Source organism: Xyrauchen texanus, chromosome 18 (genome assembly GCF_025860055.1).
Source record: "Xyrauchen texanus isolate HMW12.3.18 chromosome 18, RBS_HiC_50CHRs, whole genome shotgun sequence".
NCBI lineage: Eukaryota > Metazoa > Chordata > Actinopteri > Cypriniformes > Catostomidae > Xyrauchen > Xyrauchen texanus.
Window position 1 is genome coordinate 20081942 of NC_068293.1, and position 18573 is coordinate 20100514.

Genomic DNA, 18573 nt, shown 5'->3' on the forward strand with positions numbered 1-18573 from the left:
ACTATACAGAATGTTTTCTTGCATTTGAGCTGAAAATGTAATTTACCTTTATTATTCATGGTCCCAGATTCATTGCCAAAACCACCATTTATCCCATTCGAGCCAAAATTCTGAGAAAAAGAAAAAACAAAACACAAAAGTAGGCCATCAGTTTAGTGAATGAAGCATTAAAATATCCCCAAATACCAGTTGGAAAAGCACAAGCATCATAATTAGGTGATTAATTGTTGTTTTCTCACATTGCCAGGATGAGAGCTGACGTTTACGGCTTTCACAGCGGTGTCCTTATCCAGGATGGTGCTGAGGTATGACTCAGGGGAACCTAGAGGATGCAGACCGGTCAGATTGATGGTCTAAAGGCTTGTGTATTGAAGGGAAGGTAGGTCTCTGCCCCAGTCTAATTGTGGCATGCCAACAAAATTGTTTAGTTTAAAGAAAGAATTAGCAAGCTACGAAAACCGAAGTACGAATACAGACAAATACTAAAACAAAAATGGTTCTGGTTAATATTTCTAATTAGTGGGGATGACAGACAGACCGCCTTCCCCTGCCATGCAGTCAACAGAATGAGCTCCTCACACCAGATTAATCAATAAGTATACAGATGACCCCTGCTAGCTCTGCCTTTAGTCACAAACCATAAGCCTGTTAGTAAACACTTAAGATTTTCACATCAGTTGCTATAACGAAGTGTATTTTAGACACTTCAATGCACATTGCTTAGGAAAACATATAAATATAGCACATGTTGCCAAAAGGCTAGGGACAGGTAGACATTAAATGGATAGTACATCCAAAAAGAAAATTACCATTACTTTCTCATTCCCAATGTTATTCCAAACACCAAACACACACACATATGCTCACGATTTTAATGAGTCTTCACATATTTTCATATAACAAAATGGACATTGCTAACATTAAATGATTCTCCAATGTCTAGTAACCAAATGGCATGATCTCAAATTTCTCAAATTTGTAATTTGACAGTCTGTGGTGACTATGAGCTGTCATTAGAAAATATCTATTTGAATTCTTAAAAAAAGTACCAAAACATGTTTAAAGAAATTACTAAAATTACAGTATACTCATTTGGAATGACATGAGGTTGAGTAAATGATGATACAATTTTTATTGTTGGCTTAGTAAAATGAAAGAAATCAGCACCCAGAAAGCCAGTTACACAACTGACTTACACAAGATAAGAAGAAACAGATGATATTCAATCAAAAGCAGAGCAACTTGTCCTTAACTGTACTGTCAGTTTAAATGAAAAGTCTGTAACAACATACTTCAAGTGTGAAATGATTTTATTTAATTCGTTTTTACAAGGCCTGTTGTGGTCAAGTAAGGTTAAAACAGTCTCTGGCAAATCAACGCTGCTTAAGAGTGTTGCAATCGATAAGACTTACTATTCCTGCCATGTCTGCGTATGTCCATGAGCAGACTACCCTGTTGCAAAGACTCCTCCATACTAGTCTTCCACTCAATATAGCTCATGTCTGCCACACTGTGTCCGTTCACTGTAAGGATTTCATCTCCAAACTTCACCTGACCGAGCTCCGCTGGACTACCTTCACACACACACACATGCACGCACCAAACATGTGCACGAAGAAAAAAGACAGACAAGACTGATAATTACCTCAATCTTCAATTAACTTTTCATCTGGATTTAATTTACTTTTTGATTTAATTTTAGAAGCTAGAAACTGGAAAGCAGCAATGATTCTTGATTTAGTCAACTAAACAACATTCAGTTTAGCTCCTTAAATAATATGACATTTTGCTCCATTTCTGTCTGGACATAGAGAGTGTTTGAACTAGAGGCTCATTAGAATCAACCTAAAAAAGCAATCTGCCCTGTATAGCTCTAGCAATGGCACAACATATGTGTTTTAAGCGGCACACAGAGCCTGTACTGGATGTTTCATTATTTCATTGGGCAGCACATTGTTAGTTGACATGCAACACTTAAGGAAGTTAACATGTTCTTCAATGTGACATGCTATATTCCATCTGAAAATATTTTTAACATTTAGATAATTCTTTATAATTATTATGCATGCAGCTTTTATGACCTCATATTAGTCATACATGTAATATTTTCACTTCTAAAAGTTCATTTGTCACATCACAGATTCATTTAATAGGAACTAGTGAAGGCAAAAAAGTACCTAAAATTATGACCAATCACATGACCTAAGATTGACTCTTTCCCTACAAACCTTTCTACAGATTCAAATACATTTTTGGCTACAATCTTGATGTCGACGTGTCCATGGACCCAACCATGCCTTAACTACATGCTGACACATCTTATGGGCATCCTATGAGACAGCATGTTTCAGAAAAATCTCCTTGATCATATTAAAGGATTTTGCAACACTTTATTTTACCTGGCACTACAGATTTGACACTGACTCCTGTAGAGTCCCAGTCAGTCTGAAAGCCAAAGTCTTGGCTGCTGTTGGGTTTCTGGTTCAGGCTGATTCTCATGTCACTGTAGCTCACCTGCAAGACACAGTCAGGACAGTACAAGAAGCATGAGAACATCACTGTGTGACAAAGATGATGCAGAGATATTCAAAACGTTTTTCAATATAGGAATAAGATACATTCTATAAAGTAATATGGATGGATGGATGGATCATACCAAACTTTGTAGCATCGAACCAGCACTTTAGGTGGCATACTTCATTTGAGAACTGCATAATGATTTGCATGAGACATTTGATTTGATAAATAATGGCCAAGTAATAATTAATAAATGACTAAGGAGTAACATTTTGGGTCAAAGGTTCAAAGCTATTGAAAGGCTTCTGAAGACTATGTACTCTATATATCGCACAAGTCGTATTGACTACTATAATGGCATTTTTATAGTATTTTGTATTTTTGTAGATTGAACGTTGTATGGAACAGAGCTGCATGAATATTCTACAAAATTCTTCTTTTGTGTTTGACAGAAAAAGAAGCATGTGGGTTTGTAGGGAATAAATAATGACTAATAAACATTTTTGGTTTCAAATATTCCATTAAAAGCTGTGGCTGGGATGAAATCCCTCCTTATCAGGACAGTTAGAACCTGTCTTACCTCATTAGCAGGGTTGATCACAGATGAAGCTTTGGGCAGGGGAGACGCCCTGTTGACTGGAGGGACAGGAGAAGGGGTCTCCTCCTCCTCATCTGCATTATTGCTCTGCAGAGGGGTTCCCTGGGAGAAATCATCATCCTCCATCACATACTGAGCATAGCGGTTGGGAACCATAGATTTCTTGATGCTGTCAGTCCCTCCATTCATGCGCTTATGAGAGTCATCCATCTAAAAAGATTTTTGAACTCATCGCAAACGTAATATTCACTACTTAAGATGTATTCATTACTTTCTCTAGTGTTACAAAGTCCTCATATTTTTAATAAATCAGAACAGATCATGACTGCTGATTTACCATGGTACAAGTATGGGTTAAAAAATAATTTGATGAATTGATTAGTTACATGGTACACTTTCTCAAAACGTCAGACTTTCATATTGTTTCAGTAGTGGTTAAACTCAATTAGCGCGCTTTAGAATTCATATGAGCAGCTGTAAATAGATAAGTACTAGAATGTAAATCCTACTCTGTAACAAACAAAAAAGAAAATGTCATTTAAACATGTCATGATGTTTGAGACTGAACAGGGAACTCACCGTGAATGCTCTGGGAAAGGAGATGATTCGGTTGGACTGTGTGCCGAATGGTCTGGGAGTGATTACAGAGGTGAGCCTTGCGCTATCTGATCTCTGGTAGCTCCTGGGGAGGGAGGCAGAAACTCGATCCAGCCCAGGCTGCTTTGTCTCCATTGAACTGGACTTAAACAAAGAGCTTATGGGGCCACTGGAGTTCTCAACTGGCTTAGTGGTGCTAATTGGCTCCAACTGTTGAGAGCTGTTCAGAATGGTGCTGCTGGTGTTTGGTTTACTTATACTGGTGGGCTTGAGGCTGGTGTTGCTGTTGGAAATGGCTGGAATGGGATCATCCAGAAGGCTTCGGGTAGTTGTTTGGCTGTGTTGAATGTTGTTTGTCACATGAAGAGGGATCTCTGGGCTGGAGCGATCACATTTGGCTGGAAAATCGATCTGTTCTGATGCCAGGGTGCCAGCGACAGGTTCCTCTTTCATCAGAGATGGCACAGAGGGTACTGAAGGTTTGTCCATTGGGGCGTAAGGGACGTCAATGGTATAGCTACGTGGTGGCAGAGTTCTGGTTCTGGGCACAGGTTCTTCAAATACATCATCAACGCTTGTGTTAAAGCTGTTATTGTAGTTGTCTTTCCCTCGGTTCTCTCTGAAAGGGGCAGAGGTCAGGGAGGCAAGACAAGAGATGCGATTAGATTACACTTTTAAATTGAGCTCAAGAGTGATCAGAGAAAGTAGCACAGACTAGATTATCCATCCAAACAACACATGGTGTTACTGATGATACTGAATAACAAAAAAATAACATAAGTGAAATTAACAGCTTCTAAAATATTTTAGGTCAAATTTGATCCTAGTAAACAACATTTAATATATTAAAATTGATTGGCTTTCACCTTGCAAGGTTAAAGCTGTTGTTGAGATAAAATCCCTCCTTGTTTATTGCTCAGGAGTCATAACATGTCTTACACATTTCTTTAAAATAAAATAAAATGCTGTGAGGGAATGTATGTTCACCTCTTATCCTGCATCTCCTTGAAGGTTTTTGATTTCGTGGGGCCGCTGCTAGAAGTGATCTGCTCAATCTGCTCTCTATCCTCTTTTTTCTTCACAATATCAGAATTCACACTCCTGCGTTTGTTCTTCCACCTTGTAAGATCCTGCAGGGGTAAGGAGAAAGACACTCAGCCTCCATAACTGGAGCACAGGTGCTTTTTCATAAGCACTAATGGTAAGAGGGACAGTGCAGAGGAAGGGTGGAGAGACTGGAGGACAGATATAGGAGTGAGGGAGGACTAGATTTTTCTGGTGTCCTATTTTGTGTCTTTGGCTCCACCCGACTCCTTTCCCCTTGTGAATTAGGGGCCGTATGTGACCTAAATGCTGTACTGAATATCAGCCCAACCACTTCCACATTTACTACTTATATATATATATATATATATCATCAAACAGTTAGAAACTATTTATTATTAACATTGTTGTGTGGCTGGAAACAGTTGCACTTCGTGGCAGGAGGGTGGTTGGACCCCTTTTACTGGGGGAGAAAACTTTACAGATAAATCATTAGGGTTTCCTATTTTAAAAAAAGACTGCTGTGACGCCTGTTAAAATGAAACGTTTTCATCATCAGCAATCTATCCAATCAAATAGACCCTTGCCTTATTCATGTTCAAGTCAGAAACTTGATTATTTTTTTAACAGTGCAGAAGCGCAGCACACTTGTCCTCTCTCTCTCTTCCTCAGAGCAGCTGTAGCGCGTGTACAGTGTTGCCAAGGTCGAGCTTTCACACCAAATTGGTGATGAAATTTGAAAACACATTTGTGGGCTAACATTATACAATTTAAGGTTGTAGTTTTAGGGATATTTTAAGCATGGACCACTGTTTGATGGTAGACTATAGATAATGCAAAGACAACATCTTATTCATGTATAACGTTTCCGGGATTTAATATCTGGCAACCGCAACGGTATGCTGTTGTCTTAACAATAAGCAAGCACACTGTCCACTGTGCACCAGAATCATCCCAGTCTGCAACATTCTTACACAAATATTACATTTGAGCACATGATACATTGTTTCCACTTCCTTCCCAGCTGCAGATACAGCTTCTGTGCCAAACTTTGCAGCAGAGTAAAGACAAAAGGATCTTGATAAGCATTAGGTGAGTGCACACCCACATTGATGGATATATTTAACATCGATATTGTTGTTATAATATTGGTATAATTTATAATTTTGGCTTTATGGTACAAACTTTTGGAACTTTTATTACAAATTAATTCCTTTTGCAATTCAAAAAAAAAAAAAAAAACATTTCAAAAATACCAATTTTAAATATCAATGTAATGCATTGCTGCCAGTGGCTTATTGCTGATATTCATATCTGAACACTCAGCACAGGTGAACTAAGGGACATAATGCCTGTTCACTTAACCCAAGTAAAATATATAAAATAATTCTGTTAATATAGAATGTGCAGTCACAAGAGTGTGTTTATTGAGTTTTTATGGCTTTTACTGTGGCTCATCCAATCAGAATTTTGAATCAGAATTATCCATCTCATAATAAAATTTACAAGTTCATAATTAGCAATTTTTGTATTTATTATAATTTTTTTTACAATTTTATACAATTATATATATATTTTTTATAACTTTCACTGGAATTTCTTTTTTATTATAACATACAGTAATTATAAATTAGAACCAATAATGATCCAATTAAAACTTTGTATTTTTAAACTACCTTACATGAAAGGTGCTCTAAAATAAGTAATTTTTTATATTGTTTTTATCATTATCATTATTATTATTACTATTATAAAATGTCCACCCACTGACAATGGGGAAATCACATCTAAATAAGCATCTTAATAAGCATCTTAATAAGATTAAGCTTAATCTTAGAAATCACACGTTAATAAGCATTAACGTGTGCCAAACACTGCACCACAAACTTCATCAACAGCAAAACCATGTGTTTCGATACTTACATCCTGCCACTTATCCTCACTCTCCTTCAACTGAATGTGCAATTTTCGCAGTTCTTCAAAACGGACTTCCTTGCTCAAGTTGCTCAAGTTCGAGTTTATCTGATCCTCTGTGATGTCACTCACTGATTTGCTCCTGAGAACAGATTTTTTTAGTCAATTGTCAGATTAACTGAAAAACAATCCCATGATGAAAAACTTGCATGCATTAAGATGAAGGAAAGGTTTAATGCTTTTCAGCCATTCGGTTTTTAAAAAGTGCTACAGTTCATGTGAAGAATACATAAATATTGGAAATGTACAAGAAAAAGTATTTAGTGTTAGTAAACAGCAGGCATGTCCCAAATATTCTTCAAGCCAAAGGTAGGTGTCATGTGTGAAAACTAATGAGTTGTCCCACATTGGCATGTACAGTAACAACTCAATGGGTTCAAATTCCATGAGTATTCAATCACTTCCACTCAAGTGATTTACCTGTGAGATCACAATATCTCTGCATTACAGAAACAACAGGGCTTCTTGTGTTCTGGATCTTTCCAGAACATCACATTTAATAGAGATTTGGATTAAATTAGTCAGCAGTGGGTGTGCCTTTGTTGTCTCCACTATTTTATAGTGAAAAGAGCAGGAAAGCAGCCCATGGGACGCAAAGCATTGTGGGTGTCAGCGCTTAATATAGAGAAGAGCAGAACAAAAAGGCTCAGGCAGCATGACCCCACAAATGAGAAAAAATATGCCATTCCTGCACAAGGCCACAACTTACCCATCACTACCAGAGATGTTCTGATGCAGTCTGAGAACCAAAGAGAACCACATAACACATTCATATATGTGTGAGGATTGACACTTTTGTTTACTGACTAACAAAATAACACACATGTCCACAATCAAGAGCGTAATCACACACCGCACACAAAAAATAAAAACTTCTCATAAGCAGTATTTTTGGCTTGTTTTCCAATAAAAAAAATATCTAAACATTCTTAAAACACGATAAAATTACTTGAAAAAGTAAAAACTAAAAGATTACGTTTTCAGAGAATGTTTCTTGACAGTTTCTTTTTTTTCACCCCTCTTGCAAATTGCAAAAAACCAAACAAAAAAACATGAACATTTTTTTCATGTTTTTTTTGGTGGCAATCTTATACATTTTATTCTGAAAATAAGAAAATACAGTTTGCCAACTGAGTGAAGAAAATAACGTTTTCGTCTGAAAATAAATCGTATTTTAAACGATTTTGTTTCTCAAGTAAATTTATCTACTTTTAAGGTTGTTTAGATATTTATTTAGAAAACAAGATAAAATAAATAAGACAATTGTTTTTTAGTGCACTGGTCCAATAGTGCATAATGGTTATTCATTTTACACAATCATGCTTTAAGGGTTCATTCCAAGTGTCAATGTCCATTCTCCGATAATTTTTTTATATATTATTATTATTTATTTTTTTAAAGCAGGTAAAACAACCCTGCAACTGGCTGACTTTTATCATTTGTGAACAAATAATATTAGCTGTCACTTACTATTACCTTACTTTATTTATGTAAAGTGAAAGGAAGAATGACATCACAGAAAACTTGCAGAATTCCACACAATCCTAGTGCGGTTACTCTTTTAAATGGTGTTGCATTCGATGGACCCTCATCAAATGAAATGTTTTCCTTGGGATTTGAAGGCTAGGTGTGTTTAAATGTTTCCATGGACACACAAAAGTGTAAGTTCCAGCTTTCAAAGGATCACAAGTCTGTGGGGAATTTGGAGCTAGAGTGGACTGTTAGCTACTTCGTAAAGAACGGATGTCTAACTGGATTATTTATAGACATTACTCAGGTTTTAACATTCCACCAAATTTAAGATGGATACACTTTCACCTTATAACATTGGTGAGAAGCCTCTCACTTAACAGAGAGTCAGTCTACTGAACTAGATTGTGCAATTCATGTAGAATCTTACATGCTTTCATCACCAAATCTTTCAGGCTTTTCTTTTTATTAACTATGCACAAAATGCATTAGACAGGCAAATAGTCAGTCTCTCTGCAGTAAAAAACAAAACAGTTGTAACTGTACATTCTTTGGTGTTGTTGTAAAAGCGAGGCTTATGCATCCTTAATAAATTGTTATTTTTGAAATAAATGATAAATTCAGTAAAATCGGTTAATTATTATATCACTTTAAGAATTCAAAATATGTATAACTGACCAAATAAATTAACCATTTATAAAACATTGCATGAATCTTTTACCCTGTCAAATTACAATGCTAAGAACCACTTGGCATTAACACTAGGTGTACATATTAATCATAAGTGAGTGCCAATTTTGAACCTGGTCTAAAACGTTCAGCGAAAAACACAGAGGAAACCAAATATCTATCTGTCACCATCATTCTTCAAGTGGCATGTCTCGTGCAATCAAAGGCAAACCCAAGTCAGACTCCAGCAAACATTTGCCACTTCAAAGATCATAGTTAACATGAGAATGAGAAAAATACACCTCAGCCAAAACCACCATGACAAGCAGACAGCCATTTCTGCAGGCTAAGAAACCTAACCTCTCCACCAACAGCCTCTTCCTGTATCTCAGATGACTGGCCTCTCTTATGGTTTGCCATTTCTGCATGTCTTCCTCATTGCAAGAGAAGGGAACACTGGGACCTCCTTGAGTAAGAGCTAAACTGTGTCTTGCAAGGGAAAGGTTTGCTGTTCCTTGAGTATTAAATGCTCTTAGCTTCCTAAGAAGCATATCATCTGTTTTCAGGTGCTCTTCTACTTCCTGTTTAGTCTTTGGCTTGGGTTTTTTCTGTCTGGTTTCATATGGGGTACACAGCAGCTTGGCCTGCAGTTTTTGTGGCAAAGTCCATGGCTCTGGAATGGGCACAGGGTGATAGTTATCAGGGGCCCCAGACAGAGGGCGCTGATTGTTTTGCTGTTGAACCCTTCGAAAAACCACATCATCTTTTTCCAAGTCAGGGTAAACAGGTTCAGCCTCATGGCGGGGCTGAATTACCACATTAACATCAGCCTCTGATCTGCAACGAGGGGCTAGGAATTTACCGTACTTCAACTTTGCCAGGTCATTACTGAAGTGGAAGGTGTTTGTACGCCGTGTAAACATATCATCATTTACAAAGTCTGGCAGGATGTCTGCAGAAACATTGTAAGGGTCGTTAGGGTGTTCACGCCCAAGGAGTGGATGCTTTTCACATTTTACGAGTCTGGGGCCAGAGGTGGGATCCGGCCTGGGCCAAAAATTAGGGGGCCTTATCTTAGGAAGCCCAGCACTCTGCTGAGCAACCACAGGGGGTTGTGTTTGAGAACTGCAGGTGAAAGAAAGGAGAAAAGAGTAAAGAAAGGTCTCATGCCAGGGGACAGTAGGAGAATGCAAGTGCACAAATGTGTAAGCAAGCTTACAATAGCAGTGCATGGCAGGAGAATGCAACTAACCATGTGGAATATAATAAAAGGTGGTGTTCAGATACACTAGTCACACCTAAAAATGTAATTCACTAAAACAAATTGTCTTACTTGTATGTTTGCGTTGTTTTCCAGTAAAATGTACAACATCTTAACATTAAAACAAGAGACATTTACTAGAGGACTAAAATAGCATTGTGCAGTTTTGCAAAGTAAATGTATCTTTTTTCAAGGAATTTAAGATATTTTTACTGGAACACAAGAGAAAAATAATGAGCATGAAAAATATTTTGTTGTTGTAAGTATTAGTTGATATATTTAATAGAACATAATAAGAATCTGATCAGGGGTACTGAGTCCAGTCCTGCTGCATATGTGGCTGTGAGAAGGACCTGGCAGTGAAAGTGAGGCTGCAGTAGATGGGGCCTTCAGGTGCATGGGGGTGAGAGGGAGGGGGCTCAGACTGAGTGTGAGAGAAAGAGGGTACAGAGAGCCTGGGACGGACGTCACAGTCTGAGTCTTCTGAGGATGAACCTGACTTCTTGCGGCTGGAAAATGGGAGGTGAAAGAGCACAGAGAATAACAAGGGAGAAAAGTTAGCAACCATCACCAGAAAGAAGAGTGAGAGAAAGAGAGTCTTAGCAATAAAATGAAACCTGCAGCTATATGTACAAACTTGCTTTTTTACAGGGACTGAAACTAATATCTGAGCATCTGATGGATAGGTTTATCATGTACGTCTTAAGAAACAAAATTACATGGACCTTTTAAAAGCTATTTTAAAAGTATTTAAATGCAGGGTTCCCACACTTTCTGAACACTGAATTTCCATGACCTTTCCAGTTGTTTGAGATTATTGGATAGGGACTTTTAAGAACCATTAAAATTCAGACATATTCATGAATGAATCATTCAGACCAATATAAAAACCAATTCCTTGAGATAAAAAAAAACTAAAGTAAAGATTTGCTCACAAATCAAGATCGAAAACAAGTTTTAATCAAAAACATTATTTAGCCTATGAAATATTGTATTTCAGAGCATGTGTGAAAACATGTATTTTAATTATAGAAAGTTCCATGACTTTTCCCTACTTCATAGGTTGTCCTTTGTGAACCCTGTGTACATAAAGCACAGCTTTTTTATTTGAAATTTTTTTTCTTTACGTTTTCTTTCTTTTTTTTTTTTCTTTTTGCCTCAGTACCAGACAGACCTGAATCCTTGGATCTTTCTATACCAAGGGTGGTGCTGGGATCCAAGTTTGATCTTCTTCACATGTATATCATCCTCAGGTGTCCAGAACTTGGGCAGACATTTATTATAAGGCACCATCGCAGAGTGTTGTGGAATCAGGCCAAATTTTCGGGCATAAAGGTCATCTTGAACAGGGTCAGCATCGCCAAGCTCATCACCCTCTTCGTCGGAGTCATCGTAAATGCAGACGCCAGCAGACACGGGCCTCCTATAAGACCTCTGAAGAGGCTGTAACTGACTGCTGCTCAAAAGACAGCCATTTTTGTTACATACTTCCAATGAACAAGGCACATCAAACCATCCAGCAAACCAAAGAAAATTAAACACAGAAAAGTCCACGCAATGGTGTGAAAAACCAGCAAAACAATCCAAACAATCACAGCAACTGAAAATCCAAACCAATTAGAGTTTATTGTATATGACCTGAAGTTAGCACTGACAACATGCCAAATAGAAGCGTGTCAATGGTACCAGTTTCTAACCTGAGGTCGGTCAGTGTCTGCCTCGGCACATTAGTGACAGCCACCTGGGACAAGGTGCACTGTGGGATAGAAGCTGCTTCCATTGGGTTCATGGGTAAGGCAAAGTCGGTCAGCGTGACCGGGGAGGGGCTGTGAAATCTATGGATAGCGAGGTCATCAAGAACCACATCAGGGTCTGGCCGATCAGCATCTGAATCACTGCCATCATACTCAAAAGCCCAAGACAGTTGGGCAGCTGGTATGGAGGTCTGGGATTTCATCTTTGTGATAGAGGAGGGATCTGGACCTGCCCTCTCATGACTTTGACAAACCACCAACGGTCGTTAAAAGAGCACAACGGCAAGACATAGTGGGAGAAATAAGCACTGGCATTCAAACATTGAAAACATCTAATGGCTACCATAACATCTCACTCATCAAATGAGGACCCTTTTGAAAATACCTGCATAGCTGGTCACCAGCATATTTTGTATTTTTTTTGGAAGCTGGTAACCAGCGTAGCTTCATTTGAAGCAAACTTTGCTGTGTTTTCAGCAGGGGAATATACAGTAATGATGAACATATACACAACCTGTGTTTTACTAGACAGCAAAGTGATTGTTTTTCTTCTTAAAGAAAGGCTGATCCTACAAAAGTCATCCAATAAGATTCAATGAGAACAATTAAATCCTAGAATCTCTCAAGTGAATTTCAATAATAGACTTGCATTACCTTGTGAAAGTGCCATCCTCATCTGTGTACAGAGGACTTCCCAAGCTTCGTCTGTTGTCGTCATTTCGCTCTGCGCGTTTCTTGCGCAAGGGTGCTGGAACATAGCCTGACTGCTTGTCCTTGGTGGGCAGGAATTGGTTGAACGAAGTAGTGGTCTTGGGAGTTAAGACCAGCGAGCGGCGGTATTCTTTATTCACTGACATCATGAAGCTTAGCTCTGCTTCAGGGTCACTTCCAAAACCTGGTGAAACAAAACACAGAGAGAAAGGATTAAGACCTTATATACTGACAGCCTCATTCACCCTTCACTTTCATTACATCTTTTTATCCAAGTGAATGGTGACTGAGGCTGTCAGTCCCTTCTGTTAACCCTAACATCTCCTATTGTGTTCCAAGAAAGTCACAAGGGCTTGGAACAACATGATGGTGAGTAAATTAAGACAGTTTTCATTTTTGGGTGAACTTTCCCTTTAAGACATTATTTAACATGTTTTTTAAGCCATTTCCCTTGTTGGGACAATTGGATGTTTCCACAAAATAGGTGATTTCAGGTTTTACTATCCTTGCTGGGACATTTGGTCCTGTACGCACACGCACTAGTAAACATGGCAGTGGGAATGGAGAGTGAGTCATTGGCAAGTCTGTGGGGAATATGAAAAAATGTCTCACTGGGGTGAATGAGGAGAGACCAGAAGACTAATTACATCAGCAGATAATTACACCAGCACACCAGGGATCATGACTGACTAGAAATATTCTAATGTCAATAAAACAGAACCATGTGGAAGAGTATAAGTGGAGGGGAGTTTAATCTTTCCATCAAAACAGTATCTGCTGAATGTAATAAAGACAGCAAAAAATAGCTAATGACAAAATGAGGGTTCTCAGAAGCCTTTTTTAATTTGTATAAAGAGATGTAACAGTATTATTCACTTACCACTAGAGGGCACCATACAATTGTTTAAAGTGACAATAGTAATTTGATAAACTACACTTCAGCTGAAGCAAGAACATGTGCATTTATTTTTTGTCTATGGTCAGGTTTTTAAATTTTTTTTAATTTTACTTGGTACCTGTCAGATATGATAGACATATCCATAAATTCAAAGTGAAGAGAGTGTTATATAAAAAACACTCAATACCATATCCCACCTCCATTTTTATATAACTACTCAGAACACACAAAATAGACTTAAAGGGATAGTTCACCCAAAAATAAATATTCAGTCTTCATTTACTCACCCTCATGATGTTCCAAACCAGTATCGCTTTGTTTTTGTTTTCATGGAACACTAGAGGAGAAATTTTGAAGAATGTTGATGCTGCTCTTTTCCCCATACAATAAAAGTGAATCTCCTTTTGTGTTACACTAAAGAACTAACATCATACGGGTTTGGAATGACATGTTGGTGAGTACATGGTGGGTGAACTATCTCTTTAAGACATTTAATGTAGGAGTTTTCCTCAAGCTAAGAGTCTTACCCTCTCTGCTGCCTTTGAGCGTAGCGTCAGAGGATGCACTATGGCTTCTGGAGTCTAGTGAGTCGAGGCTGTCTAGGGAGTCTTCTCTCTTGTGTCCGGCCCGTAATGGGAAGAGCTCTCCGAGTACCAGCTATAACTACAAGAGCTGTTTTGCACACTGCCCTGCAGTGATGAGCAGTCCTCGAGTGCCTGTTGAGCACAAGGGTGAGTGTGAGGGGAAACAGGCCGCCATGCACACACACACACACACACACACACACACACACACACACACACACACACACACACACACACACACACACTAAAAACAAACAAACATAGAAACCACACATCACCATATAGCCTCCATAAGTACATAGAAAATATCTTGCTCATGATAATCTGCTGTCTTTTCTATTGTGAGTCATTCAAGTACACAGAAGCCAATCAAGTACACAGAAATGTTTACACTCGTGTGTTATTATGGGTGTGTACACAACATGAAGTGTACAATTGATTCTGAATCAAGATGTGCAAAAATCTAAAAGATTTTCACCCAAAAATGAAAATTCTGTCATCATTTACTCACCCCGAGGTTGTTCCAAACAAGAATGACTTTTTCTTCTGTGGAGTACAGAGATGTTAGACAGAATGACAGCCTCGGTCACCATATACATTCATGGCATCTTTTTTCCAGGTGAACTGTGACTACCAAGGATAATTTCTGCATTTTGTGTTCCATAGCAGAAGGAAAGTCATATGGGTTTGGAACAACATGGGAATGAGTTTTCAGAATGTTAATTTTTGGATGAATAATTCCTTTAAATGGCAGTTTTGCATGAAATATGTGAAGAATATCAATGAAACTATAAAGTGTAAATAAAAATATAAGAAACAATAATAATTAAAAATAATTTAATTTAAAAGCTGTTTTTATTATGTACAAAAGACAAAAAGTAAGCCTCATTCTTAGCTAGATATTTTAAATACCACAATGGATGGAAAGGCACAGGTAGTTTACAAGCCTACAAAAATACACCATATTGAAGCACTTCAAAATTACACATAAGAGTAAAGTAAAAGACTCAAGTAAAATCCTGCAAAAGTCTGCAGACATCCTACCTTGTATAGTGCTGTTCCAATCAATCACTCAAAAGCCTTTCGTTTTAGGTAAGGCCCATTACAAAAAGGATCAGCATGTGCCTTTCTGCCCAACCAATATATGGTGATCAAAACCTAGGACAAACATTAACATAAGTATTAGAACATTATTACTGTATATAATTTAGTGATCCAATAATGATCCAGGGCTGCAGGAAAAACATTAATTGCACTGTAAGATATTAAACCAATAGATATGTAGTGTTTGTTCAGGATGAATCCTTTAGAAATGGTACTGCTACTGATAGGATATGTAACATTGACATGATTCTGCCAAAGAACTGCTTATTGAGATAAACAAACAAATTCCACAAAAACAGTTCAGCATTAGCGCTTACATTTTTAAGTCTCCGGGTGCACTCTTCACACCTGTAGAGGAGACAAGGTGAAAAATAATGGGCTTGATTTGGACCTCTGTGTTCCCCAGTGAAAGAGCTAGAAAGCGAGAGCACAATTCCATCAGCCTGGCTTCCAGCGGCTCTGTACATAAGCTCTGCATACAAATGTTCACTCAAACACACTGACATACATGCACCCATACTTAACCCCACACACCCAGAAAAAAGCTCTCTGTCCTGTGAGAGCGACTGTCCTGCTGTAAGTCTGCAACATCATCCTGGCGGGAGGGAGGACTTAAAACAACAGATACCAGGACAAAATTGGATGACATGTTCTGATTGATGGGTTTGGCTATTCTAGCTGCACCTATTACTAACAGGTGTATAAAATCCAAGCATACTAGGGCCATGAAATCTCCTTAGACAAACATTTTAGTGTGTTCCAGCTAGACAGTACCCTTTGAACAAATTGAGGTCCATATAGAAATGGTTTACAGAGTCTGGTGTGGAAGAACTTGAACGGTCTGCTCAAACTCCTGTTTTGAATCCCACTGAACACTTTTCATGTGAATTGTACTGCCAACTGTGAGCCAGGCCCTTACAGATGCTCATAAGTCTAAATTGGAGCAAATTCTGCATGTTCCAATATCTAGCTGAAAGCCTCAGCAGAGCAGTGGAAATTGTTTTAGCAGCAAAGGGAAGTCCAGTGGTTTTGAAATTAAATGTTGAACAGGAACATGCAGTATGAGTGTGGTGTTTTGGGTGTCCACAGACTTGTGGCCATAAAGTGCACTGGTAATCATAAGACACAGTACAAAGGCCAGTTATACTGTTATGTGACCTACTTGTGCTCCAATGGTTATTTATGAGAGCGGTCACCTACAGTAAGGTTAGGACCAAATGAAAGAACCATATAAATACTATATTCTTCCATTTAAAACTTCTATGGCATTTGGAACATGAGATACTTTACAACCTGTTGTTGTGTGTAAAGAAAATATATACTCTATGATATTTTGACACACAACCTACAGTTCACCTACACCTGAAAATAAAATACAATTACAGTTATAACTGGTGAGTGTATGTACCTGGCATGATTGTTTCCTGGCATGATTGTTTCATGAAATGATAACTCTTTCTTCTTGCTCTTTTACCCTACTGAAAAGACCAGCTTAGACCAATATGAATTTTCATGATGGTCCAAGCTGGGTTATACAAACATAGCATGTTGTTTACAGTACTAAATGCTTCTAAACCAGCATGGTCTTTCTAATGAAGATAGTCGGCTGAGGCAGGCCTGCCGGTTAAGCTAATTAAGAAGCCAGGTAAGCACATCAGCATACCAGCCTCCCTTGCTTGGGACCAGTTACCAAAACACAACATATGCATGTGACCAGCAAACCAAGTCTTTTCAACAGCGATGTTATCACATTACATAATTTAATGCTTTACAATGAGCCACACACGTTAAACCATGACAGCACAAAATATAGTAGCTCTCATCTACATACAGCATGTCCCATTTCCCTGGAGTTCTAAATACTATAGTTGAACATGCCTGAGCTGCAGGTTATTTTAGTATCTGGAATGCCTAGAGCATGTCATAATGACATTGGTACAACTGGGAGCACCTGCACTGTGTACATTCCATCCTGACACCAATGTCTTTGAAGCCTGTAGTGTACTTTCTCTATGTGACATTCCCACAGTACTTACAATACTGTTTAAGAATGCATACCAATACATTTTAGCTGTTACAGTCATGATACAAGATTTATGACAGAAGCTACCGAGTTCAACAGGTGAGAACAATCAGAGATGTTAGAAAGCGATTATGCAGTTTAGTCAGTGACCTGAGCTTTTCCAAGCAAGTGAACCCATAGAGCATGTGCAACTAGCTGAATTAAGCAAAAGGCGTTCACCACTCCCGATAACAACAATTTATCGCTCCAATAAAAGTGGTGAAAGGAAAAAACCTTCTATGTCTACCATAGGATCAAAGTCCACATTTACACAGCATTTTTTTTTCCAGGAACATTCTGCCTCAAATGCTGGTTACCTAATAGTTATGTAATCAAAAGTTATGAGCCCTGCAAAATTAAAAGGACTCATTGTTGGGGTTAGAAAAGTTGGAAGGGAACCATTTTATTTGTGAAACCTCATGGATGTATTTTGGGCTTAAGTGATCTGAGGCCTGTACCATGAAGATAGTTTCGGTGGCTAGCCAGGTAAATTTTAGTTTAGTTTGCCTCAACCCCAGGTTTTATGTATACCATGAAAGTTGTGTGCCTTTTAGTGGTGTTGATCACCATAGCAACTTACGCTACATGGCTAACCTGCTCCGTAGCAGGTTTCATTCTGGAATACAGATCACTAACAGACACTGAACCAGTCAGCTGTGAGTAAAATGACATCTGACACAATCAAGTCACTCCCCCTGCTAAAAGTAAGATATTAGTAAGATTATTAAAATGGGGCGGCTGTGGCTCAGGCGGGTTATCCACTAATCGCAGGGTTGGTGGTTCGATTCCTGGCCCGCACGACTCCACATGCTGAAGTGTCCTTGGGCAAGACAAGTTGATCCCAATGGCAAGCTAGCGCCTTGCATGGCAGCTCTGCCTTCATTGGTGTCTGTGAATGGGTGAACAAGACACAGTGTACAGCGCTTTGAATACCGCTAAGGTTAAAAAGGCACTATATAATTGCAGACCATTTAAAAGCTCAAGATAGCTATTGAAAGGTGTGAATGCCAACCAAACCCCTTCTTTCTTTCATGGACTATATATAATAATATAATCAATAGAAACAGTACACAAAATATGCCTTATTGCATACTGTTTTTTGTATACAGTATTCCAAGTGCTCACTTTTTAATAAATCAATAGTAGGTTTTTATTTTTATTTTTGCAAGACAATGTACAAATTATACGTCAAAAACACAATGTTATTTTGAATAACCATATCAAATAACCATTCACAACATATTATATAAATAACATGTAAGTAATTAATTTACATGTTTATTTTATTTCAAATAAAGTGGAAAGTTAAGGCACCACCTCTCATTTTAAA

The 18573-nt window shown here is 38.2% G+C and overlaps 1 protein-coding gene across 1 annotated transcript in view; it reads right to left on the bottom strand.

Annotated features, from left to right (window-relative positions):
- LOC127658781 (LIM domain only protein 7-like) overlaps positions 1–18573 on the bottom strand; it is an 84184-nt gene that overhangs the window by 15128 nt on the left and 50483 nt on the right. The window contains 18 exon segments of the mRNA XM_052148286.1: positions 47–110; positions 240–322; positions 1413–1574; positions 2400–2514; positions 3098–3325; positions 3695–4331; positions 4700–4842; positions 6680–6812; positions 7440–7469; positions 9230–9994; positions 10484–10639; positions 11305–11586; positions 11828–12127; positions 12539–12779; positions 14021–14140; positions 14143–14209; positions 15122–15235; positions 15499–15529. Of these exon segments, the coding sequence (XP_052004246.1) occupies positions 47–110; positions 240–322; positions 1413–1574; positions 2400–2514; positions 3098–3325; positions 3695–4331; positions 4700–4842; positions 6680–6812; positions 7440–7469; positions 9230–9994; positions 10484–10639; positions 11305–11586; positions 11828–12127; positions 12539–12779; positions 14021–14140; positions 14143–14209; positions 15122–15235; positions 15499–15529 (3671 nt within the window).